The sequence below is a fragment of the Phascolarctos cinereus genome, unplaced genomic scaffold, assembly GCF_003287225.1.
Source record: "Phascolarctos cinereus isolate Bilbo 61053 unplaced genomic scaffold, phaCin_HiC Scaffold_2;HRSCAF=192, whole genome shotgun sequence".
Lineage (NCBI taxonomy): Eukaryota > Metazoa > Chordata > Mammalia > Diprotodontia > Phascolarctidae > Phascolarctos > Phascolarctos cinereus.
The window spans coordinates 405,927,534-405,952,577 of NW_027555625.1; the positions used below are offsets into that span (position 1 = coordinate 405,927,534).

Here is a 25,044-nt window from a genome sequence, read left to right on the forward strand (position 1 = left end):
TACAGAGGTGGTAGAATAAAGGTGAGAATGCAGATATTTGAATTTTCTGACTCCTAATGGATAGAGCACCAGACTTGGAGTCAGGAAGATCTGAAATCAAATCCAGCCTTAGACACTTAGCTGTGTGACTCTAGGCAAAATACTCAGCCTTGCCAAGCCTCAGTTTCTACTTCTGAAAAATGGAGATAATGATAACACCTTGTCTCAGGGTTGTTATGAGGATAAAATGAAAAAGTATGTGTAAGGTGCTTTGCCAACTTTGAAGATCCAGGTCACATAAGCAACAAGAAGGAGGAGTAGACATTTTCTCTCATTCTCACAACCTCTCGAATCTCTCCCAAGCAGAAATTATGAGCTAAAAATAAAGCAACCTCAGTCATCTCCATGGTCTAGGACAACCAGAATTCAAGAAGGTTAAAAAAACCCAAATGCACAAATTGATGCTCAGTGACCCTAAGCTTGTTCAGCAGCCCTCCTCTACCTCCCAAGCTACCAGAAGCAAGGCTGCACTAGCATACCCAAGCGCACAACACAGGCTTACAACAAAACACACTGCCACACCCCAGGCTCCTCTCCCTCTTTCCAGTGCTGTGGATACTCCAGCTCCACGCTGCAGCAGTGGTGGAGACAGATGGCTAGCATGGCTATAGCCCTTCAGGAAGAAGAGCCTGGTGGAGGCCACAACCCCATAGCCCCAGTGTTGCAAAGCTCTGAACTGCTGCTATTCCTGGGTAGACAGCCTCATAGAACTAATGCAGCAGCTCTCTGAACTTCTAGTTATGGGCCAGAGAACTAAGAAACAGAGAGAGTGAGAGAGGCCATCAGGACAATACACTATGGATGGTAGGCTATGCAGCATTCCACTAAACCTAAGGGAAAGAACACAATGTCCAGCTGGAGTCAATTCCGACCACCCAAAAGTCACCCAGGGCAGTGTCCTCAGCTGGTGAGCCATGAATTGCCTAGAGTGGGAGGAGGCTGAGATATTTTAAAACCCAGCCTCCAAAGGAAACCATCATCAGTAGGGACAGAGTCAGAAGAGCATAGGTACGAAAAAGACTGAAATATCTAGAGAATACAGGAAGAAGAAAACTCAAGACCTTGAATATAAGCAGTTAAATCAACAGGGAAAACAGTAACAACAGAAGGAAGTATTTCCTCCAGATCTAGCAAACAAGTTCAGGCATCCATGAATAAATACTGCAAAAATAAAGAAAATGATCAATGATAAATATTGGAGATGTGGGAAAATTGAAACACTAATGCATCGTTGGTGGAGTTGAGAACTGATCCAACCATTTTGGAGAGCAATTTGGAACTATGCCCAAAATGCTATAAAAATGTTCATACCCTTTGATCCAGCAATAGCACTTCTAGGGCTGTATCCCAAAGAGATCATAAAAATGGGAAAAGGACCCACACATTCAAAAAATATTTATAGCACTTCTTTCTGTGGTGGCAAAGAACTGGAAATTGAGGGGATGCTCATCAATTGGGGTATGGCTAAATAAGTTTTGTTATATGAATGTAATGGAATGCTATTGTGCTATAAGAAATGATGAGCAAGCAGATTTCAGAAAAACCTGGAAAGACTTGTATGGACTGATGCTGAGTGAAATGAGCAGAACCAGGGCAACACTGTACACAGTAACAGCAACATTGTGCAATGACTAACTTTGATAGACTTAGCTCTTCTCAGCAATACAAGGATCTAAGACATCTCCACAAGTCTCATGATGGAAAATGCTATCCACATCCAGAGAAAGAACTATGGAGTCTGAATGCAGATCAAAGCATACTATTTGCTCTTTTTTTTTCTTTTGTTTTGTTTCTTCTTTCTTGTAGTTCCTCCTATTGGTTCTAATTCTCCTTTACAACATGACTAATGTGAAAATATGTTTAATAGGAATGTATATGTAGAACCTATATCTGATTACACACTGTCTTGGGGAGGGGAGGGAGGTGGGGAGGGAGGAGGAGAAAATTAAAAACTCAAAAGCTTATGGAAGTGAATGTTGAAAACTAAAAATAAATTAATAAAAAAAGAAAAAAATTATCTAACATTTGATAAGACAGAGTACCCTGTGGAACGGGAGAAAACTATGGTATCACAATATGCTGTGTTACTGAATGATTCAAAAGAGAAATCAGAGCTGAATTTATGGCCTGCAAAGTAAAAAATAATAGATAGAATAGAAAAACTGGTATCTGCAATGGCAAGTCTCACTGAAAAAGCAAAAGAGAGAACAACAGATTGAGAATGTAAATATACAGAAGTGAAGGACAATTTAATATAAAAGAAGCAAAAACAATAACTTTATAAAGAACCATATAAATGCTAGCTCTTATTACCCAAATGTCCGGTGTCAGGTACAGGACCACCAGTGCTGTATGGGTTGTCAGCATTCCGGTAATCAAAGGTAGACACAGTGATCTACCTGAGAGCACAGGCATGGTTGTGTTTAACCATAAAAGTGAAGAATCTAGATGGAAACCAACCAAATTCACCATGCAAACTTCCCAGGAATGTCACACCCATCACTCCTGTGCCCCAAGAGTCCATGAATGAAGAGTGACCTCTGCATCGTGTGGTTTAGTAAATGTTGTCACTATTCAGCTGCCTAACCGTGAAACTGCAAACCATCTGTGCAGCCCAGGACAAGGCTAATGAGGATGCTGGCAATGTCTAGGGAGGCAATATTGGCCAAATTCAGACAGTGGCACAATGTGCCATTTACCAGAAAGACCCAGGAAAGATGTAATGAAGAACAGAATCTTTAGTGATTATTGAATTGATCATTATGGTAATATCTAACATTAATTCGTTGCTTTAAGATTTGCAAAGGGCATTACATATATTATCGTATTCTAGCCTCGCAAAAACTTTATGAGGTAGGTGTGCTATTATTATCCCTCTTTTAGAGAAGAGGAAAATGAGGTTGAGCTATTTATCCAGAATCACATAGCTAGTAAATATCTGAGGCAGGTTTTGAAGTCAGGTCTCTGTAACTCCCAGCTCAACACTCGCTCCTCTGCACCACTTAGCTCATTTTAGTGAATAAACAGAGTAGACGAAGACACTTCAACCTACCTGGCACTGAGCTTGTTATTTCAACAGATGTTCATTTTTTATTATGACCCTAAGTAATATTATGTTATCACATTGCTTTTTGAGAATAGCCAGAAAGTTCTATTTGTATGAATACCCACCACAGCCCCTGTATAAAACTGGAAACCCAATCATTGTCTCAAAAGTGGGGCCTTGTTTTGGGGGGTTTTTTAGTATTTTTTAAATGAACCATCTTGAAATAATATTCATTCTTCCACACTCATTATTCATCAGAATAGGCTTTAACCTCAAGATTTTGTTAAGAGGTTCCAGTCATGTCTGACTCTCTGTGATCCCATTTGGGATTTTCGTGGCAAAGATAGATACCTGGAGTGGTTTGCCATTTCCTTCTCCAGCTCATTTTACAGGTGAGGAAATTGAGGCAAATGGGACTAAGTGTCTGACCTGGGGGTCACACAGCTACTGTCAGAGGCCAGATTTGAACTCATGAAGATGAGTCTTCCTGATTCCAAGCCCAATGCTTCCTTTTCCTAGGCTAATTCCAGAAACCTGAAATGCCTCTCAAGGAAAAACAGAAACAGGATTCCAGCGGATGCTTCAGTTTGGGGGGGGAGCACGTGGAACCCTGAGCCGAAGGGGAGACTGCCTGCTAACCCCCCAGTCCAGGACACCCTTGTTCTTAGGAGTGAGCCCCGGCTTGTGCAGATAATAATAACTTTCCATATTGCACATCTATTCCCAACTGATCCTCACTACAGCTCTGTGAGATGAGGAAGCTGGGACTGCAGAAAGGTTAAGTGATTTTCCTGAGATCACAAAACCAGTTAGTTAAGAGGCAAAATTTGAAGCTGCCTTGGAGTCAAAGAACTCCAGGTTGAAATCCAAACTCTGCTGCTTACTCACCTTGGAAAATGTATTCCCTCTCTGTTGACCTCAGTTTCCCTACCTGTAAAATGACGGTGTTGGACTAAATGACCCCTAAGGTCCCTCCCAGCTCTAAAATCTAAACTCCTAAATCCTACCAATTCAGACCTTTCTTGGTTCTGAGTAGAGCCCTCCCTCCACTATGGCCCGTGGCTTCTCTCAGATGATGCAAACTGACCAGGTACTGGGCAAAATAGTCAGCTGGTGTGATTTGAGAGACAGCAGAAAAACTACTCGGCTCAAATTATTCTTCCATTAAGATATATTAAGGGCTGAAATTCCACCATTAGGGATTCATTGCTTTCAGCTAAGTACTGGATGCTATAAGCATCCCCTTTTAAATTAAAAATATCCCCAAAGAGAAAGATATTGTCAATGGCATGTTGGCATGAATTCAATTAGCATACTGACGGAAGGCACCTAGGATCAAAATCAGATTTCTAAGGGGCCTAAGAAATCACCTATTCTAAACCCTTTGTTTAACAACTAAGGAAACTGAGACCAGCAGAGGTAAAGGGACTTGCCCAGTGTTGCGTGTCTAGTTGGTAACAGGGCCATGGCTAGAAGGAAAGTCTCTTGGCACTTAGCTGAGTATCCTTTCAACTAAGTCATGATGTCTGTCATTCCTTCACATAAGACTTGGGTCCTAAAGTAGGACAAAGAACATGGAAAAGGAGGAAGATGACTGACTTCCCACTTCACAGTTTTACCCAGCCTAGACCAGTGTGCGTGGAGAATCCATCTTGCCTTTCTCCGCAGCTGGGACAGTGCCTCCTCCAAGCCCCCAAGGAGAGGCCCTGCACCTACATCAGGGGTGGGGAGCCTGCAGCCAGGCCACACCCGGCCTATGCCCTCGCTGTATAAAAATGTACCATTTCCCAACAGACCCCAGATATTGTTATCAAACCCACTCTTCTGACTCCCAATTTTGAAAACTCAGACAATCCTTCCTTCTTACCACCTCCTTCATTGAACGCTACCTAACAAGCACCCAAAATTCACTTCCCACGACCTGCTCATTCAACCATTTCCAGCAATGGAAATAAATTAATGCCGAAATATTTCAACAGACAAACGCCACAGCCATGGCTCAGTCCGCTTTTGGACTGGTCTGCCTTAGGATATGGTTTCCAGGAATGCACTGAGTCATAAAAATAGAGGGACGCTTCCACCTGGAAAATCTGCTCAGCAGATGTGTCATGAAGAAACGTGGAACAAACAAGCGTGACATGTTCTTTTTCAATGGGTTTTATCCCTCCAGCTCCCCAAAGACCTAGAGCAGGGAATCTTTGTGTTCTGACAACAAATGTGATTTCTCTGAAAATGACCAGCAGGGAGAAAATCACTCTGAGTCCCAGGTTAGAAATGGTGTGAAATATCTCTGGGTTTGGCAGCTGTTTGTGAGGCTTGTTGAAAAACAAAAACAAAAAACAAAACTTAGGTGGAACTGCCCTAAGGAAAGAAAGAAAAGAAAAGAAAAGGGAAAAAACAAAAAACAAAAGATTACTACTAAGTGCTGAGAATGCTTGCTACAAGGAAAGGGAGGGGGAGAGCAGGGAGGAGTGTAGAGCGAGGGAGGAAGGGAGGGAGGGAGAGAGGGAAAACGAGCCCTTCAGTTATTGGACTGGTGGGTAGGGAGCTTTTGATATGAGTGCTCTGTAGCTTTAGATGTCTGCTGGTTATTTTGTTCTCCTGCCAGCGGGTATCTGTGAGCATGTGGAGTAAAGGGGAATCGGAGGGACTTCAGACATTAGGGATTGTGGTGGTGCTATGCTCCTCTTTGAAACTTTTACACTATCTTGGCCTAATTGACTTATCCGATGGTAAGCAGACCAATAAGTTTCCTTTCTTTGTGAATGTGGTTTCAGATGTTGCTTGCTATGAATGCCTCTGTGTGTGTGTGTGTGTGTGTGTGTGTGTGTGTGTGTGTGTGTGTGTGTGTGTGTGTGTTTTAAGCACTCTGGGTTTGGGGAAGAGTGAGGTACTTCTTTTCCAGCACACAGCTGTATGAACCCTGTCTTTTTAATGCCTGTTAAATATGGGTGGGAGTTGGGGGGAGGTGGTGGTGGTGAGACAGGTTACATGTGAAATTCCCGTTCTCCTACAGGGAGGCAGGGAGTAGGGGAGCAGGGGTAGGAGAGTTTTGTTTTACTCTCCCTGATGTAGGTGTATCATATCGCATCTGGTTATTTATTGACTGTTATGCCCAATGGCCTTTCCGACCAGATGGTCTATGACGAGCGCTAACTTTTAGAGAATACATGTTTTCAGCTAACTTCTTGTTTAAAGGCTGATGACTTTTAAAAAAATCTTTTTCTCTTTGCCTTCCAATATGATGCCCCCCTCCCCCTACTCACTTCCATTAATTTCAAATTCCAGCCTCCCATCTATTGAAATGACATATGGCCATAAATCCAGGGAAACTGTGTTTAGAATTAGAAAAACTAGGGCAGTTGAGCTAGAAGACTTGGGGAATAAAAATCTTTTTCAGCCACATTTTTTTTCCTGGTAAAGGGCAATTCATTGCTTTGTAATCTTCTGAAAATATATTTTTGATGGTCAGAGTGTTTTAGGCGTCTAGAATGATTCCTATGAACTACATGGAGAAATAGCTGAATAATTATATTACTCACCACAAGTTCACTACACATGTAAAAAAAAAAGTGGTTTTTTTTCCCCCTGAGAGACACAAAAAGATGTGAAATGTTCCCAGAAATACTTATCTGAGTTACCGACAGAGACCCAGCCAAAGGTAAAGAATGAGCTGTCTAGGTTCATATTAGCTAGTTACTAGTCTATTGAGGAAGGGAATAGATTCCATTGAACTATTGTCCTATGGTTGGAAAGCTGAAGCACAGAAGGAAATTTTCCATGATAAACAAACCTAACACGAAAAACCATTATGAAGAATGATTTTTAGGGGGATCTGTGAGAGTCAGAAGAAAAGACCCCAGACCCAGCCTGCTTTGCCACGGACTAAGCTTTGTGACTTAGGACAAGTCACTCCCGGGTCAGCGGGCATCAACTTCCCAAGTGAGCAGTTGGATTCGATGAGCTCTAAGATAGATCCCTTTCAACTTTGCAGTGCATATATATATATATATTCCCTTCTTGCCCTCAGTTTGCTTTTGCATATGATTCAATGCTCTACTACCACATGTTTCTGAACGGGACCACAATTCAGAACTTACTCTGCCTGACTCTACCAATGCCCAGGGATATACTTTCCAATTTATTCAGAGCAACTATTCACTGACAGAAGAAGAGCCTAGGGATTTGGGGGTTGATCTGGAACTCATTTGCATACTAGGTGTTTCCACCTTCACTCCCCAGAGTTAGAATTTGGGGCCTTCTAAGAACACAGTTAATTTAATTACTACTGCAGGTTTTCAGCCATGTTGTTTTTCTAGCTAAAGCGAAGCAGGGATGTTAGTAAGACAAGGATATTGTCCATTTATACTTTATCTTGACAACACGATTATGTTTTGTTTTGGTTTGGTTTTTTCCAGTTGGGAACCTAATACTGTAAAACTGATCTAGATACCTTTCCCTTCCTCTCCCCACCCTACCCTGTATTTATAACATACCATACCACCAAGTGGGCGACTAGGTGGTGCCATTGCGCACAGGGCACTGGGCCCGGAGTCCAGAAGACTCATCTTCCTGAGTTCAAATACAGCCTTAGATACTTACTATGTGTGTGACCCAGTTTGCCTCAGTTTCCTCATCTGTAAAATGAGCTGGAAAAGGAAATGGCAAACCACTCCAGTAACTCTGCCAAGAAAACCCCAAATGCGGTCACAAAGAGTAAAACGTGATTGAAAAAAAATAACTGGGGGGGGGACAGCTAGACAGATAGAGCACTGGCCCTGGAGTCAGAAGGACCTGAGTTCAAATCCTCAGACACATAACACTAGCTGTGTTACTCTGGGCAAGTCACTTAACACCAATTACCTCACACAAAAAAAAAATTACAACACACATACTGCTAGGTGATGATATAGAGTCTTGTGCCTGGGGTCAGGAAAATCCAAATTCCAATCCAGCCTCATATACAGTAAGCATCTGTGACTCTGGACAAGTCACTTAAATTCTATTTGCCTCAGTTTCCTCACCTGTAAAATGGAGATAATGACTGAACCTATCTTTCAGGATTGTTGCGACGATCAAATAAGGTAATACTTATAAAGCACTTAGCACAGTACCTAACACTCTAAATGCCAAGTATTATTGTTATTATTTTTATTATGACATTTTTTATTATGTGCTTCCTAATGCTATTTTTAACCAGTACATCTATGATATGGAGCTCTCATTTCACAGAGGTCTGCACTCTGTCTCCAGTGCGTACCTGGGACCTATTTTGACCTAGTTTAGCTCTGAAGGTCACTAGTACATTACTGAAGGACGATAAGTCATCCCTTTGACATCACTGAGCTTTCTGTGGTTCTTTTGGGAAAACTAAATTGCCTGCCTTGGATTCTATGGCCCAACCTGAAGTCGCAGAGAAACTCACTTTCTTGGCTTTAAAGTACATACTCCAGGGGCAGCTAGGTGGTCCAGTGGATAGAGCACAGAGTCAGGAGGACCTGAGTTCAAATCTTGTCTCAGACCATCCACTTGACGCTTACTAGCTGCATGACCCTGAGCAAGTCACTTAAGCCCAATTGCGTTGACAAAAATAAAAATAAAGTACATACTCCATTCTTAGGCATGGGACCTTTCATTTTGGCTGTCAAGCACACCATTATAGCAGCTGGAGGGGGAGCATCAGATTTTACCGTCAAGGGTCTGCTTATGAACGATCTCTTCTTCATTGTCGCAGTAGCCAGAGCAGCCAGTGGTTGCAAAGGCTGTGATTGGCTGGAGCAGTGGCCAGCTGGCACATTCTGAACCTGACTTAAGACACTTGTGCTGATTTTTAATGCTCAGAAACTAATCTCTGAGAGCCACCTGCCATGCCCGTTACCTCTCCCCACCCCTGCTCAACCAGTCCCAACTGCCAGAGCCTGCCTCTGATGCTTTACCCTTGCCTCCATACTTGAAACACCCACGAGCATTAAGGGCTTATTATGTGCCAGGCGTTATGTTAAGGGCTGGGTGTACATCAAAAAGCAAAAATCTGTTCCCCAGGTGGGAAAGAGTCTGCAGAATTTACAGCTAAGCCCCTGACTATTCTCCAGGACATTATTTTGAGGGGAAGGCAATCAGGGTTAAGTGACTTGCGAGTAAATGTCTGAGTCTGGATCTGACCTCAGGTCCTCCTGACTCCACCGCCGAACTGCCGCTCCGTGATGTTTTTTCCTCAGTCTCCGGCTGGAGTTAGTGGCCTCTCTCCCCTCTCGCTCACTACCACCACCATGGATGAGGGCCCGGGTTTCCAGGCAGGAAGTGGGATCCCCCGGATCCAAAGTCACGGAGGGTTTCTTCCTCCTTTCCCCTGGCTCTTTGCTAACCCTCCTCCTACCCCCAGCCAGCTTCCCCATGGGCCAGACTGAAAAGACTTCCCAACCTCACTCACTCCTTTATGTAAAACCACCAGCACACTTGCTAAAATCAAATGTTACCTAGGAACGGCTGGAGCCCTGTGGAGTCATTAACACAGTAACATTGGCTAGCCAGTCATCCAACAGAAAAACAGCGCCCTGAGCAAGGAGACCCTAGGACGGATAAGTGTCATTGGCAGAGAAGGGAGAGAGGGAACATCTCAGAGCGTGGACTACTGCCTAGCAGGGGAACTGCAGCTTGGCCTCTGTAGCCAGTTAGGGGGCAGGGTGAGTAGAGTCAAGAAGGCCTGAATTCAAATCCTCCTTCAGACACTTGCTAGTCATGTGACTCTGGACAAATCACTTCATAGACCCACTTCCGGGCCTCTTTTTCTTTATCTGCAAAATGAGGATAATGTTAGCACCAAGCCTACAGGGCTTTTGAGGATTAAATGGAATAATATTTTTAAAACATAAGCATGTATAACCACAACCACATGCAAAGTAAACCTTAATGTACTATATGAATGTTATAAAAGGAAGAAGGCTTAGAAAGGATACGCAGGAAGAGACATGGTAAAAGAAGGATCAAAGACAAACTTCATTTGCCTCGATTTGGCTTAAGGTAACCCTGGTCCTGGGACACCTAGGTGGTGCAGCGGGCTAGAGAGCCAGATCTGGAGTCAGGAAGACTGATCTTCCTGAATTCAAATCTGGCCTCAGACACTTACTAGCTATGTGACCCTGGGCAAGTTCCTTAACCCTGTTTGCCTCAGTTTCCCCATCTACAAAATGAGCTGGAGAAGGAAATGGCAAACCACTCCAGGATCTTTGCCAAGAAAACCCCAAATGGGGTCATGAAGAATTAGAAATGCCTGAACAAGAACAACAAAGAATTCTGGTCCTAATCCTCAAAGGTGAGCTCCCTCCTGGCTATCAACAGTGATATCTATATATCTTAGTACCTGAGTTTTCTTTTCTCAAGCTCTTCTGTGGTCCAAATACAGCCAGCATATTGTGCTCAGTCCTCTGTGACACATTTTAGGAAGGATTTTAAGGTCAGCATCATATTCTTCAGATAGAGAATTAGCCCAGGAGTCAAGAAGACCTGGGTTAAGTTCTACCTGTGACATGTACTGGCTGTGTGACCCTGGGCAAGTCCCTTCACCTCTGAGTGCTCCCAGGCTACTCAGGTTATAAGTTGCACATGAAGCGCCATTCTACCTTCCTCCTTGGGTGGTTGCCTGTAACAATGAAATCGTAAGTCCATTCTCTTTCTCCATTGACAATGTCGATACAAAATAGAAGAAGAAGGGGGTAGTGAAGGGCTTTACACCATGCCATACAAGGATAGTATAAGTATGTATCTTGAAGAAGAGCAGACTTGGAGGATATGCAGCCTTCTGTCTTTCAGGTATTGGAAAGAAGTTGCCATGTTGGAAGATGGATTAGACTCATTCCAGTTGGTCCCAAAGGGTACAACTGGGATCAGTGAGTGGAGTGTAAGGAAGACCTATTTAACAATTAGAGCTGCTAAAAAGTAGAGTGGGTCCTCTCAAGGCATAGTGGGTTCCTGTAAGGTCCAGAATCCCCCCTGCTGGGGAACCCTATACCTTCCCCATAACCGTAGGGTGGTTTTGGATACCAAAGGAGGAGGCCAAGTATCTGCAGATTGACAATGGGTAGTGGTTTAATCAACTTACAAAACAGGGGCAATCTCTAGTGTGGGGCAGCATCCAGGCAGTTCAGTGGATCCCTGCTAAAGAGCCCCCCAAATCCCTGTGGTACTTATAGAAAATAGACAAAGGAAGGAGAAGGTAGAGAGTGCATCACTACGAATTGGTAGATATTTTTGGTTTTCTGCTTAGTAACGAGCTTGGGCATTAAGCCAATGTTATGCCCAAATATAAGTTTGTGTATTGATCACGTACCTGTCACATATGGGTCTCAATATTCTTGCTATGGCTTTCATAGTATCTTAAGTTGTGACTCAGTGTCTAAATTATGATTCAGTATCCAAGTTATGATTTCTAACAGGTCATAATCAGGTTTCCTCCTTTCATAGAGTTTAATGGCTTCTCACTTATTACTGTATTTTGTGGCTTTTCCTCAGTCAGGACCCTATAGTTCCCCTTCAGCAATAATGAAAATAATAATATCAAAAATAGTGATAATAATAGCCAGCATTTATACAGAGCTTTAAGATTTATAAAGCCCTTTACATAGGTTATCTCATTTTCTCGTCACTACAATCTTGTGCTATTATTATCATTCCTATTTTAGAAATGGGGAAACTAAGGCTGAGGGAGGTTAGGTGACTTGGTCAGGGTCAAGCAGCTATTAAGCATCTGAGGAAGGATTTGAACTCAGATCTTTTTAGCTCCAGTTCCAGCACTCTATCCTAAAACACAAGTCTGACCATCTCATCCCTTCCTCTCCAGACTCCACCCCACCACACCCCATTCATCAAACTCCAGTCCCTTCCTGTTACTTCCAGGAACAAATATAAAATCCTCTGTTTGGCTTTTGAAGCCCCCCATAATCATGTCACCTGGCCCTTCCTACCTTTCTTGTCTTCTTACACCTCTCGCACTCACCCCACATGTTCTGCCATCCAGTGACAGTGGCCTCTTTGATGACCCTCCAATGGACACTCCAGCTCCCTATACCAGACATTTTCACTGTCTATCAGACTGGCCTGGAACTGTCTCTCTCCTCCTCTCTGCCTCCTGCTTCTCTGGCTTCCTGCAGATCTCAGTTAAAGTCCCACCTTCTTCAAGCATCCTTTCCCAGTCTTTTAATCTTAGCACCTTCCCTCTGAGAATATCCCCAATTCGTTCTGTACAGTACACATCTTGTTTGCACACAGTTGTTTGCATGTTGTCTCCCTTATTCCACTGGGAGCTGCTTGAGAGGATGAACAGCTTTGGGTTTGGTTTCAGTTTTGCCTTTCTTTGTGTCTTTCGGATAGAAAGAACAGTGGCTGGCAGATTTTTAGTGATTACTAAATGACTGCTGCAGATTGTCTGCGGCCTTCATTACAAGGTTAGGGATGCTGTGAAGAAGACTCCTGTTTGGGTTTGGTTTGATGAGTTCTCAAGTCCCTTCAATGCACAGATTTTGTGACTCTTTTGTCCTTTGCAGACATTCCATTGTCTCTTAGCATCATGATTATGGAGGATCCAGCTACCATCGTAGATGGGAACAACTGCAGAGTGAAGTGCTTTTAATCTTCTTAATGCTTTTAATCCCTTGCCCTGCGGAGAATTCTTATGTTGCCACTATCTGAATAGCTTATCTTCATTTCCATAGGCTTTATGTTCATAATAAATTCATGTATCCTCAAATACATCTTCATCCGTGAGATGTTGAGTCTACAAGTGTGTATAGCAGGATTTTGGCTTGAATGCATCTAGACATAATTGGAGAGAAAGAATACTGCTTCTACCTTTGTTGCCTCAAGATTGGAAGGAAAATGAGATCTAGCAGCCCTAAATGTCTGTCCAAGCCTTCCCTATGTACAGCGAGCCAAGGCAATCACCCTAGGCACAGAACTTTGGCAGGCTGTGGACTACTGTGACCCGAAGCCTGGACAATGACCAAGGGAAGCAGTAGGTGGTGAGGAGGAAGGTCTTCCAGATGATGATTTTAAAAATGTACTCTGAGGCTCACATACTTATAGCCAGCCCACATATTCACCACCATCCATCACCAAGGCAAAGCTAATGAGCTACCCCACCCTACTTCAACTTTTTTGGCTCCAGCACTTCCACAAACTTCCCTGGCTCAAGCAGGAGTATTGCCTTCTGAAATTCCTTTTCTTTCTCATGACTTCACTCCATATTCATGGCATAACTCACTAGGAGGGGCTGCTGACAAGAGCCTGACCTGGTTCAACATCAAGAACTAGGAACTGAGCAATTCCATGCTTCCCTGCATGGTTGTGCGCTTGACTGTAAACCGAGGAGTGATCAGAGAAAACATTCAAACTCTTTATGGTTCTCCTGGGACTGCTAACTCAGACCCGCCCCTTCTTGTGGGTGGTGATGTTTATCTCTTTAATCTAGGGGCGTGGTCTATGTAGATTTATGTAATTAAATTCTTGGCTTAGCTCCTTCTCCTAGGAAAACTCCAAGGTCCTACCTTAGCGCTGTTTTCAGTCAACCATAATAACAGATACATAAGAAAAATAAAGATCACGCAAGCTTGAAAGCTTGACCGTATAATCTCTTTATTCATCCCCATGGAACAAAAGGAATAAATAAAATTATATTAGAATGATGGCTACACAAACTATGCCCTTGCAGCTCCTCCCAGACCTAGCCAATCCTTGGCCAAGCTCGAACACCAGAGCTCCTGGGCACAGTTCAGGCATCCAAACTTAGATTCTCTATCAGCTTCTCCCACCAGGAGCAAGCAAATGTCCCTCAACACTGTCCCATACACAGCATCTGAGTGGGTCAAGCCACTTACCAGGCTCATGAAATGGGGTAATGGCTTGTCTCTGACTCCTCATCAAGGGCAACTACCAGCCAGAAATCTGGATTCAGATGTTGATTCTTCCTCCGGTCACTTTCATTGCTGTTGACAGCTCTCTTCTGGCCCTGCCTCTGGCCTCTCATTCTTGACCATTCAACACATGATCACCTTAGGATGAATGTCTAAAAGCGGTATCACTAGGGAATTTTTTTTTTGGTGTAATTCCAAATTATTTCTCAGAATGGCTGGACCAGTTCATAGCTGTACCAAAAGTACATTACCTCCAACATTTACTATTTTTGCCTTTTGCCATTTTTGCTATTAGATGGGTATGGGATAAAGCCTGAGTTATTTTAATTTGCAATTCTCTTATTGTTAGTTATTTTATCATTCTTTCAAAAAGTTGATATCTTGTATTTCTTTTTTCAAAAACTGTCTTTTTTCTTTCTCTTTTTTTGCATTTTAATTAATTTTTTTTTAGTTTTCAACATTCACTTCCACAAGATTTTGAGTTCCAAATTTTCTCCCCATCTCATCCCTCCCCCAACACCAAGACAGTATGCATTTTGAATACCCTTTCTCCTAATCTGCCCTCCCTTCTATCTCCCCCCCTCACATTCTCTTGTCATCTTCTTCTTCTATTTTCCTGTAGGGCAGGATAGATTTCTATACCCCATTTCCTGTATATCTTATTTCCCAGTTGCATGTGAAAACATTTTTTTTAACATTTGTTTTTAAAAAAATTTTCCTGCTTCCTCCCTCCCCACCCACCCCCACTGAGAAGGCAAACAACTCAATACAGGTTATACTTGTATAGTCATGCAAAACACTTCCATAGTAGTCATGCTGTGGAAAACTATATTTTCCTCCATCCTATCCTGCCCCCCATTAATTCTGTTCTCTCCTTTGACCCTATCTCAATTTAAAAGTGTTTGCTTCTGATTACCCCGTCCCCCAATCTGTCCTCCCTTCTATCATACTCTTTCTCTTATCCTCTTCTTCCTTGTTTTCCTGTAGGGTAAGATCGTTTCCATACCCAATTGAGTGTGTATGTTATTCCCTTCTTAAGCCAAATCTGAAGAGAATAAGATTCACTCATTCCCTCTCACCTTCCCCCACTTCCCCTCCTCTGTAAAAGCCTTTTCTTGTCTGTTTTATGTGAGATGATTTACCCATTCTACCTCTCTCTTTTTCCTTCTCTCAGTATGATTCTCTCTCACCCCTTAATTTTATTCTCCAAATATCATCCATTCATCTTCAACTCACCCTGTCCCCTCTATCTACCAATCTATCTATGCATATAATTTTTTCCCCTCCAACTACCCTAATAACTGACAAAGATCTCATGAGTTACAAATATCATCTTTCCATGCAGGAATGTAAACAGTTCAACTTTATTAAGTCCTTTATGTTTCCTCTTTCCTGTTTACCTCTTCATGCTTCTCTTGAGTCTTGTATTTGAAAGTCAAATTTTCTATTCAGCTCTGGTCTTTTCATCAAGAATGCTTGAAAGTCCTCTATTTCACTGAATGTCCATTTTTTCCCCTGAAGGATTATACTCAGTTTTGCTGGGTAGGTGATTCTTGGCTGTAATCCTATCTCCTTTGCCCTCCAGAATATCATATTCCAAGCCCTCTGGTCCCTTAATGTAGAAGCTGCTAAATCTTGTGTTATCCTGATTGTGTTTCCACAATACTTGAATTGTTTCTTTCTGGCTGCTTGCAATATTTTCTCCTTGACCTGGGAACTCTGGAATATGGCTACAATATTCCTAGGAGTTTTTCTTTGGGGATCTCTTTCAGGAGGTGATCAGTGGATTCTTTCAATTTCTATTTTACCCTCTGGTTCTAGAATATCAGGGCAGTTTTCCTTGATAATTTCTTGAAAGATGATGTCTAGGCTCTTTTTTTGATCATGGCTTTCAGATAGTCCAATAATTTTTAAATTATCTCTCCTGGATCTATTTTCCAGGTCAGTTGTTCTTCCAATGAGATATTTCACATTGTCTTCTATTTTTTTCATTCTTTTGGTTTTGTTTTACAATGTCTTGATTTCTCATAAAGCTTCCAATTGCTCCATTCTAATTTTTAAGGAAGTATTTTCTTCAATAAGCTTTTGGACTTCCTTTTCCATTTGGCCAATTTTTCTTTTTAGGGCATTCTTTTCCTCATTGGCTTTTTGGACCTCTTTTGCCATTTGGGTTAGACGATTTTTTAAGGTGTTATTTTCTTCAGTATTTTTTAGGTTTCCTTTAGCAAGCTTGTTGACTTGTTTTTCATGATTTTCTTGCATCACTTTCATTTCTCTTCCCAGTTTTTCCTCTACTTCTCTTACTTGCTTCTCAAAATCTTTTTTGAGCTCTTCCATGGCTTGGCACTGATTGATATTTTTCTTGGAGGCTTTTGGTGTAGGAGCTTTGACTTTGTTGTCTTCTTCTGGTTGTAAGTTTTGATCTTTGTTACCAAAGAAAGATTCTGTGGTCTGACTTTTTTTGCCCCTTTGTTTGCTCATGATCCCAGCCAATTACTTGAGTTATAAATTCTTTGTTAAGATAAGGGTCTGCTTCCAGTGTGGAGAATGTACTGTCCCAAGCATTGGGGAGTTTGTGCAGCTGTTTTCAGAGGTACTTCTAGGGACCTGTAAATTTTCAGTTCTTCCAAGGTGGTATGACAAGGGGCAAGGTGTTTACTCCTTTCCTGGCCTGTGCTCTGGTCTATGAGAGATCACAAGCACTCTTTTCTGCCTTGGAACTGTGAGAAGGATTCTATCTACACTGCCACTACAAGCTCCACCACACCAGCACTCCATCTTGACCCAGGACAGCCACCCAGAACTGTGACCCAGATCCAAGCACAGGCAAAGCAAGAGAATCCTACTTCAGCACCAACAAAGAGATCTCTGCAGTCCCCCTCTGATCATCTACTCAATTCCCCCTCAGTCTGTGGGCTGGAAACTCTGGAAGCAGCCACTGCCCCAGGACTGGGGCTGTGACCAAGCTTCTCTCTCACTGAAGTCACAGACTTTTCCTACTGACATTCTAAATTGTCTTTGGCATTTGTGGGTTGAGAAGTCTGGAAACTGCCATAGTTGCCCATGATTCAGTCCTCTGAGGCCTGCTCTAGGTTTGCTGAGACCCAGGCTTTGACTGCGCACACGTGCTGAACTGCGTTTCTCTCCCAGCCCAGCTTGATAGACCCTTCTAATTAACCATCCAGCCGTGTTGGGCTGGAAATTTGTTTTACTCTGTCTTTTTGTGGGTTCTGTTGCTTTAGAATTTGTTTAGAGCCATTTTTACAGGTATTTAGAGGAGTTTGGGGTAGAGCTCAAGCAAGTCACTGCTTTTACTCCACCATCTTGGCTCCACTCCCTGAGACCACCAAAAACTGCCTTTACATTGCCTTGACTACATATCTTTTGGGGAATGGCTTTTCTTCTTATATATTTATATAGATTCCCTATAGATCTTGGATATAAGACTTTTTCAGAGATATTTGCAGCAAAAATTTTCCCAATTAACTGCTTCTCTTTTGATTCCAGTTTCGCTGATTCCGTTAGTGTAAAAGCCTTTCAATTTTTGTATAAAGGAAATTATCCATTTTATCTTTTGATAACCTCTATCTTTTGTTTAGTTAAAAAAAAATTTCCCCTGACCATAGTTATACAAGAAAACCCCTCCTGTTCTCTAATATTTTATTTATTTATTTTAAACAGATTATTGTCTCAGTCCAAAAATCAAAGTCTATTCTATTATAATGTAGTAGAGTACTCAGGGTTTTAAGTATAGGCTCAAGCATTTGCTTTACCTACTCTACTACATTATAATAGAATAGACTTTGAGTTTTGGACTGAGACAATAATCTTTTATCATATAAGGCAATAAACTTCAAACAGATACATGACCTAAAATTAACCCGAGGTAACATGGTTCAGAGCTAGATTTATCCCACTGGGTCTAATATTCTGAGGGGCAAATGGGAGAGGGCTACTCCTCCCCCAAAGTAGCTGCCCACCTGAGCAGCTCACACCTGTACCTCAGGTGTTATCCACATCCTTTATTATCTGTTGCCAGCTTAATCAGTCTTATGTAAGGCAGTTATCATCCTACCACATGGTCTGACTAATTTCCGCCTGACTGCTTTCCAGTTTTCCCGGAAGTTTTAGTTAAATAAGGAATCCTACTTGTTGTTCTTGAGTTAATCTGCCACTTTGTTCAATTCAATTGTTTCTGGGTCTTACTTGTCTACTCCATTCAAATGCTCAACTTTCTATCTTTAACTAGCACCAAATAGATTTAATGATTACTAACCAATGTCATTTCTACCCAACTCTTTAATTCTTTCCAAAACAGGAGAAGCTATATGGGTAGGGCTAATTCCAAACTCAAGACCTGCAGTTTATCAGATAAGGCCCTGACACAGTCCCTGCTACATTAGAATAATAGAAGCTAATTGGATAGCACATTAGAAGTCTTACAGTCCAACCCTAACTGAAGCATTAATAATCACCTCCATCCCTGAGAAGCGAACATCTGGTTTTTGCCTAAGCACCTCCAGGGAAAGGTAAAACTCAACATCTTGAAAAGGAGCCTATTCAAATTGGGGACAGCTTTAATTTTAAGGAATTATAAGGATGGATGGATGGATAGATAGATAGATAGATAGATAGATAGATAGATAGATAGATAGATAGATAGATAAAGTATAATAATGGGCAGTTAGGTGACACAGCTAGTCCTGGAGTCAGGAAGACTCATCTTCATGAGTTCAAAATCCAGCTTCTGACACTTACTAGCTGTGTGACCCTGGGAAAGTCAACTAATCCTGTTTGCTTGAGTTTCATCTGTAAAATGAGCTGGAGAAGGAAAGGGCAAATTAGTCTTTGACAAGAAAACCCCAAATGGGGTCATGAAGAGTCAGACACAACTGAAACAACCAAACAACAAAGATAAATAAAGAATGATATAGATATAGATACATTTACACATATAAAACTATATATAAAACCATATACATACACACATATGTATGTGTGTATACATATATACATACATATATGCATGTATACATACATATATATATATGCATACACACACACACACATATATATATGTTCTTCCTTATATTAAGCCAAGATCTTCCTTCTCTGTAACTGACACCCATTGGCCTTGGCACTATTCTCTGGGTCCAAGTGAAGAATCTTACCTTTCTTTTATAAGAAAAGTAGCTAGAGGCAAGACTTAAACTCAGATCTTCCGATTCTAAAGCCAGTGTACTTTCTAATGTACCCTACTGCCTCTACCATGGTCACTCTCACATCATTACACCACGCCGTCTTGATGGTGCAGGAACTAGCAGGACATGAGAGGGTGTGGCACCCTGACTAAGTAGGCAAATGCCAATCAGTGAAAGAGGTAAGATACCCAAGATCAATCCCTTGCACCTGAGGCTTCTAAATAGCTAGATAGACCTATCAGATGAGGAGAGTGTTGATGTGTGTGATGTAGACACCAGCCCCCTACTCTGGAGTGCTAAAGTTATGATTTTAGCATTGGGAAATAGGGACAGAAGTGGAGGAATATCAGAGCTCTGCCCAGGGGATGTTTCTTAAGATCACAGGTCCCAGAGTTCTCAGGGATCTTAGTAGTTCAATCTCTTGATTTTACAAATGAGGAAACTGAAGCCCAGAGACTTTGAGTGACTTACCTAAGATCACACAGGAAGGAATGAGAGATTTGAACTCAGATCCTCTAATTACAAATCCAGTATCCTTTCCATTGCATATTATAGGCTGCAAATCTGGGGTAGAAATTTCTGTTGGAATTCATTGTATTGCAAATCAAGTCCTTTTCTTTTAAATCAATGGAGTACAAAGAACGTTCTGAGATATAAAAATCTGAGATTAAAGTCTTTGTTTCATAGTTTGTTTTAAACATCTGGCTCTTTCTATGGATCCGTGGGCCCAAGTAAGTAATGAATCAGTACAACAATGCACCAGATGAAGATCTGGGTCAGTGTGCTTCTGGGTCAGTGTTCCTAAGCTTCTCAAAGTAATGGGGGCCACGTTGGCTTTTTCCTGTGGCACTCTTATTCCTGTGATCTTTATCCTAGCATGGGCAGCCTTTTAGACTCTTTCCAAGGGCTCAGAAGATTGCTGTGATGCTTCCTTCCTTGCACCTTTGTATCTCTTTATGCACTCAAGAGTATGAGTTTGAATTCTAGTTCTTTCTGTGCAGATCTGTCTCCCCTACTAGCCTGTAAATTCCATGAGGACAAGGATCACATCTTACATCCCCTTTGGCGTAGCATAGGACATAGCACACAGTAGGCACTTAATGAATGTTTGTTAAGTTAAGCTTTATTTACCAGGCCATGCTCCTGTCCTCTGAGGTCTCCTGAGTTTTGTACATTCTGATTGGAGCCTGAGGGCTTATATCATTAAATCTTTCTGCTTTCTTCCTACAAAATGCAGTTGTCCTCTTTCCCTCCAAAAAGCCAACGTTCAAAGTATTTCTTACCCTAGGATGACATTCAGGACAAAAGGGAAAAAAAGCAAGCCTCACTTCTGAGCAAATTATTGTTGTTTGTGTTAATAACAGTGATAGCTGATGCTTACACCGAGCTTTAAGGTTTACTAAGCACTTTATGTACATTCTGTCATTTGAGTCTCATAATAGCCCTGTGAACTAGGTATAGCAGGCATTATCATCCCCACCTTACAGATGATGAAACTGAGGTTCAGAGTCTAAGTGAAGTCACATGTGTGCCCATGGTCACACAATTCTTAGTGAGTTTTGGAGGAGGGTGCAAACTCAGATCAATGCATTCATCTCTCCTAGTAAAGGTTTAAAACAGTTGCTGATTGATTTAGGAAGAACTATTTGCTCTCCTTTTCTTTTGTTGTTTTGTTTTGATTCTTCTTTCTCGTGGTTCCTCCCATTAGTTCTAATTCTTTTTTTTAACATCGTGACTGATGTGAAAATGTGCTTAATACGAATGTATAAGTAGAGCCTATATCAAATTGCATGCCATCTTGGGGAGGAGGGAAGAGAGGGAGGGGGAGAAAATTTGAAACTCAAAATCTTATGGAAGGGAATATTGAAAACTAAAAATTAATAAATAAATTGTTTTTAAAAAAAAGAAAGAAATATATGCAAGGTACTGTCCCACAGAGGACACAGAGATATTACATCTAGTGAGGTACCAGAAAGAATAAGAGACTCAGATATAGCTGTACCATCATGGACAAGTGATGGACAAGCCTTTCTCTGAGCCTCACCCTCTCAACTTTCAAACAGGCATGATGACATTTGCACTACCTTGCAGAGCTGTTGTGAGGGAAGTGCTCCATGTGCCTTGAAACAGAGCCACAAAATGCTCCAGTGTATCCCAAACCAGATTAAAATGTAACTAGGAAATGTTCAACAAAATAAATACAAACACAGTATAATATAGACAGTGTGGCTTTCTAAGTCAATAGGAAACCCACAGGAATCCATTCCTATTTGATACTGAGGCCTTAAAGCACTATAGAAATAGGAATTATTGTTACTGTTCCTTCAGACTGCTTCCAGTCCAGTTGAGAAAATGAGGCATGCACACATGTAAAGAGAATACAAAGTAATATAACGCATTGTACAGGAAAGAGCATTTTAATAGGATGATAAGATTTTAGAACTTTGAGGGACATTAAAAACCACCTGTCCGAATTAGAGATAAGGAAGCTAAGCCTCAGAGAGGTTAAGTGATGTTCCAGGAGTCACACAGTGGGGTAGTATGTAAGGCAGGCTATGTGTCCAGGTCTTCCTGACTCCAGGTCCACAGCCCTTGGCATACTGTCCCTCAATGGAATAGAAAACAAGGAAGGGTTGTGGGCATTATTATGAAGCAAGAATGGTTGTAACTTGGTGACTGATTGAGATAGTAAGGAGAAGAAAAGCAGTCTAAATTAGCCCCAGGGTGTCAAGTCTGAGAACTGAGCAAATAATGACATCACTAATAAAAAAAAAAGAGAAGTGTAGGGGATTTGGGGAGATATTATTGTTGAGGAATGATATCACATATCAGGTAGAGTCAGGGGTGCCAGCTGGAACTGGTCACAAGAGCCAATCATTAAATTTGAGAAGTTACATCTTGGAAATAAGCAAAGTGACAAATCAGAGCTTGACTTATTGTTTTTTTGATTGTCTAGACCAATGGTGTCAAACTCAAATAGAAATTGATCTCTGCAGGCTGCATATTGACTTAGAAAACCAGAAATTAGCATTATCTATGTTGCATTATATTTTAAAAAATTTATTTTGTAAACAATTCCCAATCCCATTTTAATGAGTGCACTTTGGAGTTTTGCAGGCTAATTGAGCAGTTTGACACCTCTGCTCTAGACTCAAGTGATAGATAAAAGGTTAATGCAGAATAAATTTAGAAGATGTCATATTTACATTTTTTCCCTCAGAAGCCTGTTGTAAAGTATTTGCCAACACATCTCTGGCAGAGATATTCTCTGAAATCCACTTCTGGATTCTTGGGGCAGCTAGAGCATGGTGCATAGAGTGCTGGGCCTGGAGTCAGGAAGACCTGAGTTCAAATTTGACCTCAGACATTTACTAGCTAGGTGACCTTGGGCAAGTCATTTAATGCTGTTTGCTTCAATTTCCTCATCTGTAATATGAGCTAGAGAAGGAAATGGCAAACTCCAAATGGGGTCCTGAAGAGTCATACATGACTGAAAAACAGCTGAATAATAACAAGAAAAGCCTATAAATTCTAGACTACAAGCATTGAGGCTTCATGGTTTACCAACCCGAAGTTCCCTTCCCCAGACCTGTAAAAAATAATCAGCTTTTCCAGGATCTCCCAAGGCCATTAATTGGGTTCTGCCTTCAAGCTTCTCAGTGACCTTCTGAACTAACCATCCTTGGAGCAAAAATTCTCTAGAAAAGCCCTTTCCAGACCGCCTCAGCCTTCTGGGCCCAAGGGGAATGACCCCGTTATAAAGTTTTGGAGCTGAAGCTCTATGGAAGGCCTCCAAGATCATTTCCAGTTTCAGCATTCTATGATTCTAAGTTTCCATGAATTACAAGGAGCTCCATGATTTCTCTTCTCCTGTAGAAAACTCATGTTTAGAAGTGATTTGACCAAGTTTGTTAGGTAGTAACAAAACTGAGACTAGAACTTGGACCTCTCTCTCTCCCTCTCTTTTTTTTTTTTTGGTTAGGCAATGGGGTTAAGTGACTTGCCCAAGGTCACACAGCTAGTAAGTGTTATATGTCTGAGGCCAAATTTGAACTCAGGTCCTCCTGAATCCAGGGCTGGTGCTCTTTCCACTGTGCCACCTAGCTGCCCCTAGAACTTGGACCTCTTGACAAGTCAACCAGTCCTTCTACATCTCCATATGCACGCACTTTGTGACTGCAGGCAGATTGGATCTGTAGAGGCCAAGTATGTATAACTCAGAGTCTCCATGGAAGACCAGCAGTTATGGAGGCCGGCAAGGCAGTGGACACAGGGCCCTGGAGAGGACTCCCTAAAGCTTCCAGACAGGGCCTGGTATCTGTGAGAATCATGCTACAGGAGAGCCCAGAGGTTCTCGCTCCTAAGAATTCAATATATAAAATACATTAAAACCTGTTTACATGGAAGTGCTGTTTATAATTATTGTTCCCTGCGGGATTTTCACTACTGCTTCCTCCAATCCTGTTTTAAACAGCTCAAATAATAGAGTTTTCTCTCGTTCCCCTGGGAGACATTTGCAGATGCTAATAGAGACATAATTCAAAAAATTGCTTGATATACATGCCCTCAATTTTCCCTGAGAACCATCTCAGTAAAACTCCCCAAACATCCAACTCACTCCTGGGCCAGGAGCAATTAAACGTATGTGGTATTAAATATATGTGCTCCTGCTCAGCTAGCTATTCATTAAGCAGCAGCAGCAGCAGCAACTTTCGTTCCACATTTTCTCAGCCCTGGCTATCTATAATACTGGGGGGGCAATGAACTTCGGAGGACAGAGGCTGAGAACTATCCCCAGGTGGTAGCTGCCCTGCCCCCTCCCCCACCTCCACCCCAGGAGTCTTCCTACACCATGCCCTTTTTCCTATTTACTTACATTAGGAGTTCTTAGACAAAGAGGAAGTTTGGCCAGGAAGCCAGGGACAGTGAAGTTAGGAAAATCTCTAGACCTTACCCATTGATAAGCAAAGAGTTAATATGGGACGGTCTCAGAAATGGTTGCAATCCTCAGTTTCTCCAGTCTCAATAGAAGAGGTCTGAGAAGGAATATAAATAAAATACACAGGGCAGTGTACTTACAGTCAAGAAGACCTAATTCAAATCCTGCCTCAGAAGCTCACCTGTTATGTTGATCAGGACAAGTCACAAAGCCGCTTTCAGCCCCAGTTTCCTCATCTGTAAAACGGAGATAATAATAACACCTATTTTAAAGAGTTGTTTTGAGGATCAAATAAAAACAGAGAGTGTTTTGCAAACCTTTAATCGAGCTGGTTAGATATTGATACAGCTGTGATTCGGTTTAGGGTTACTGGGAACCCCTGAAATGTCAGGGTACCTACCGTAGTCAAACCATCTTCCAGTCTAGGGGCAGTTTATTGTGATGTAAATAGAAGTGGGCTGGGTTCCTAGACAACCAAAGGGGGTGAGACTGACGCTTATGTACAAAAAGGGCAGTGAAAGGATCCGGATGGGAAGTAGTCTGGGGTGGGCCAGGGGCTGCAGCAAAAGGGACATCAAGTGAGCTAATTAGGTGGTCTAAGTGGGTTGGGGTGAGCTTTGGGCCAAGCCAGCGATCTGGGCTACTGAAATGTATGGGAAAATTCAGGAACCAGGTTGCTTTTAAAGACACGGTCTTCTCCTTTTAGGGGCCAGGTCCCATCACCCCATCAGTTGCAATACATACATATAATAGAGCTATTATTGACATGTACGTATATGGACATACATAGATACATATATATATGGAGGCAGCTAGATGGTACAATGGTTAGAGTGCCAGGCCTAAAGTCAGGAAGACTCATCTTCCTGAGTTCAAATCTGGCCTCAGATAGTTGCTAGCTGTGTGACTCTGGTC

The 25,044-nt window shown here is 41.9% G+C and overlaps 1 protein-coding gene and 1 long non-coding RNA gene across 6 annotated transcripts in view; one reads left to right on the plus strand and one right to left on the minus strand.

Annotated features, from left to right (window-relative positions):
* The window catches only part of KCNIP1 (potassium voltage-gated channel interacting protein 1), a 363,743-nt gene that overhangs the window by 287,232 nt on the left and 51,467 nt on the right, over positions 1-25,044 (plus strand). Inside the window, exon 1 of one of the 5 annotated variants that reach the window (XM_020992316.2) lies at positions 5,662-5,817. The exons of the other annotated variants lie outside the window; for them this stretch is intronic. Within the exon in view, the coding sequence (XP_020847975.2) occupies positions 5,709-5,817 (109 nt within the window). The 5' untranslated portion in view covers positions 5,662-5,708. Of the gene's footprint in view, positions 1-5,661; positions 5,818-25,044 lie in introns of those variants that run through there. 5 annotated transcript variants of the gene reach the window in all.
* LOC110212314 (uncharacterized) lies at positions 20,330-24,526 on the minus strand. Its single transcript, XR_002325635.2, has 3 exons — positions 24,447-24,526; positions 24,311-24,365; positions 20,330-20,474 (listed from the first exon to the last, which is right to left on the minus strand). It is a non-coding gene; the product is annotated as an uncharacterized LOC110212314 (long non-coding RNA).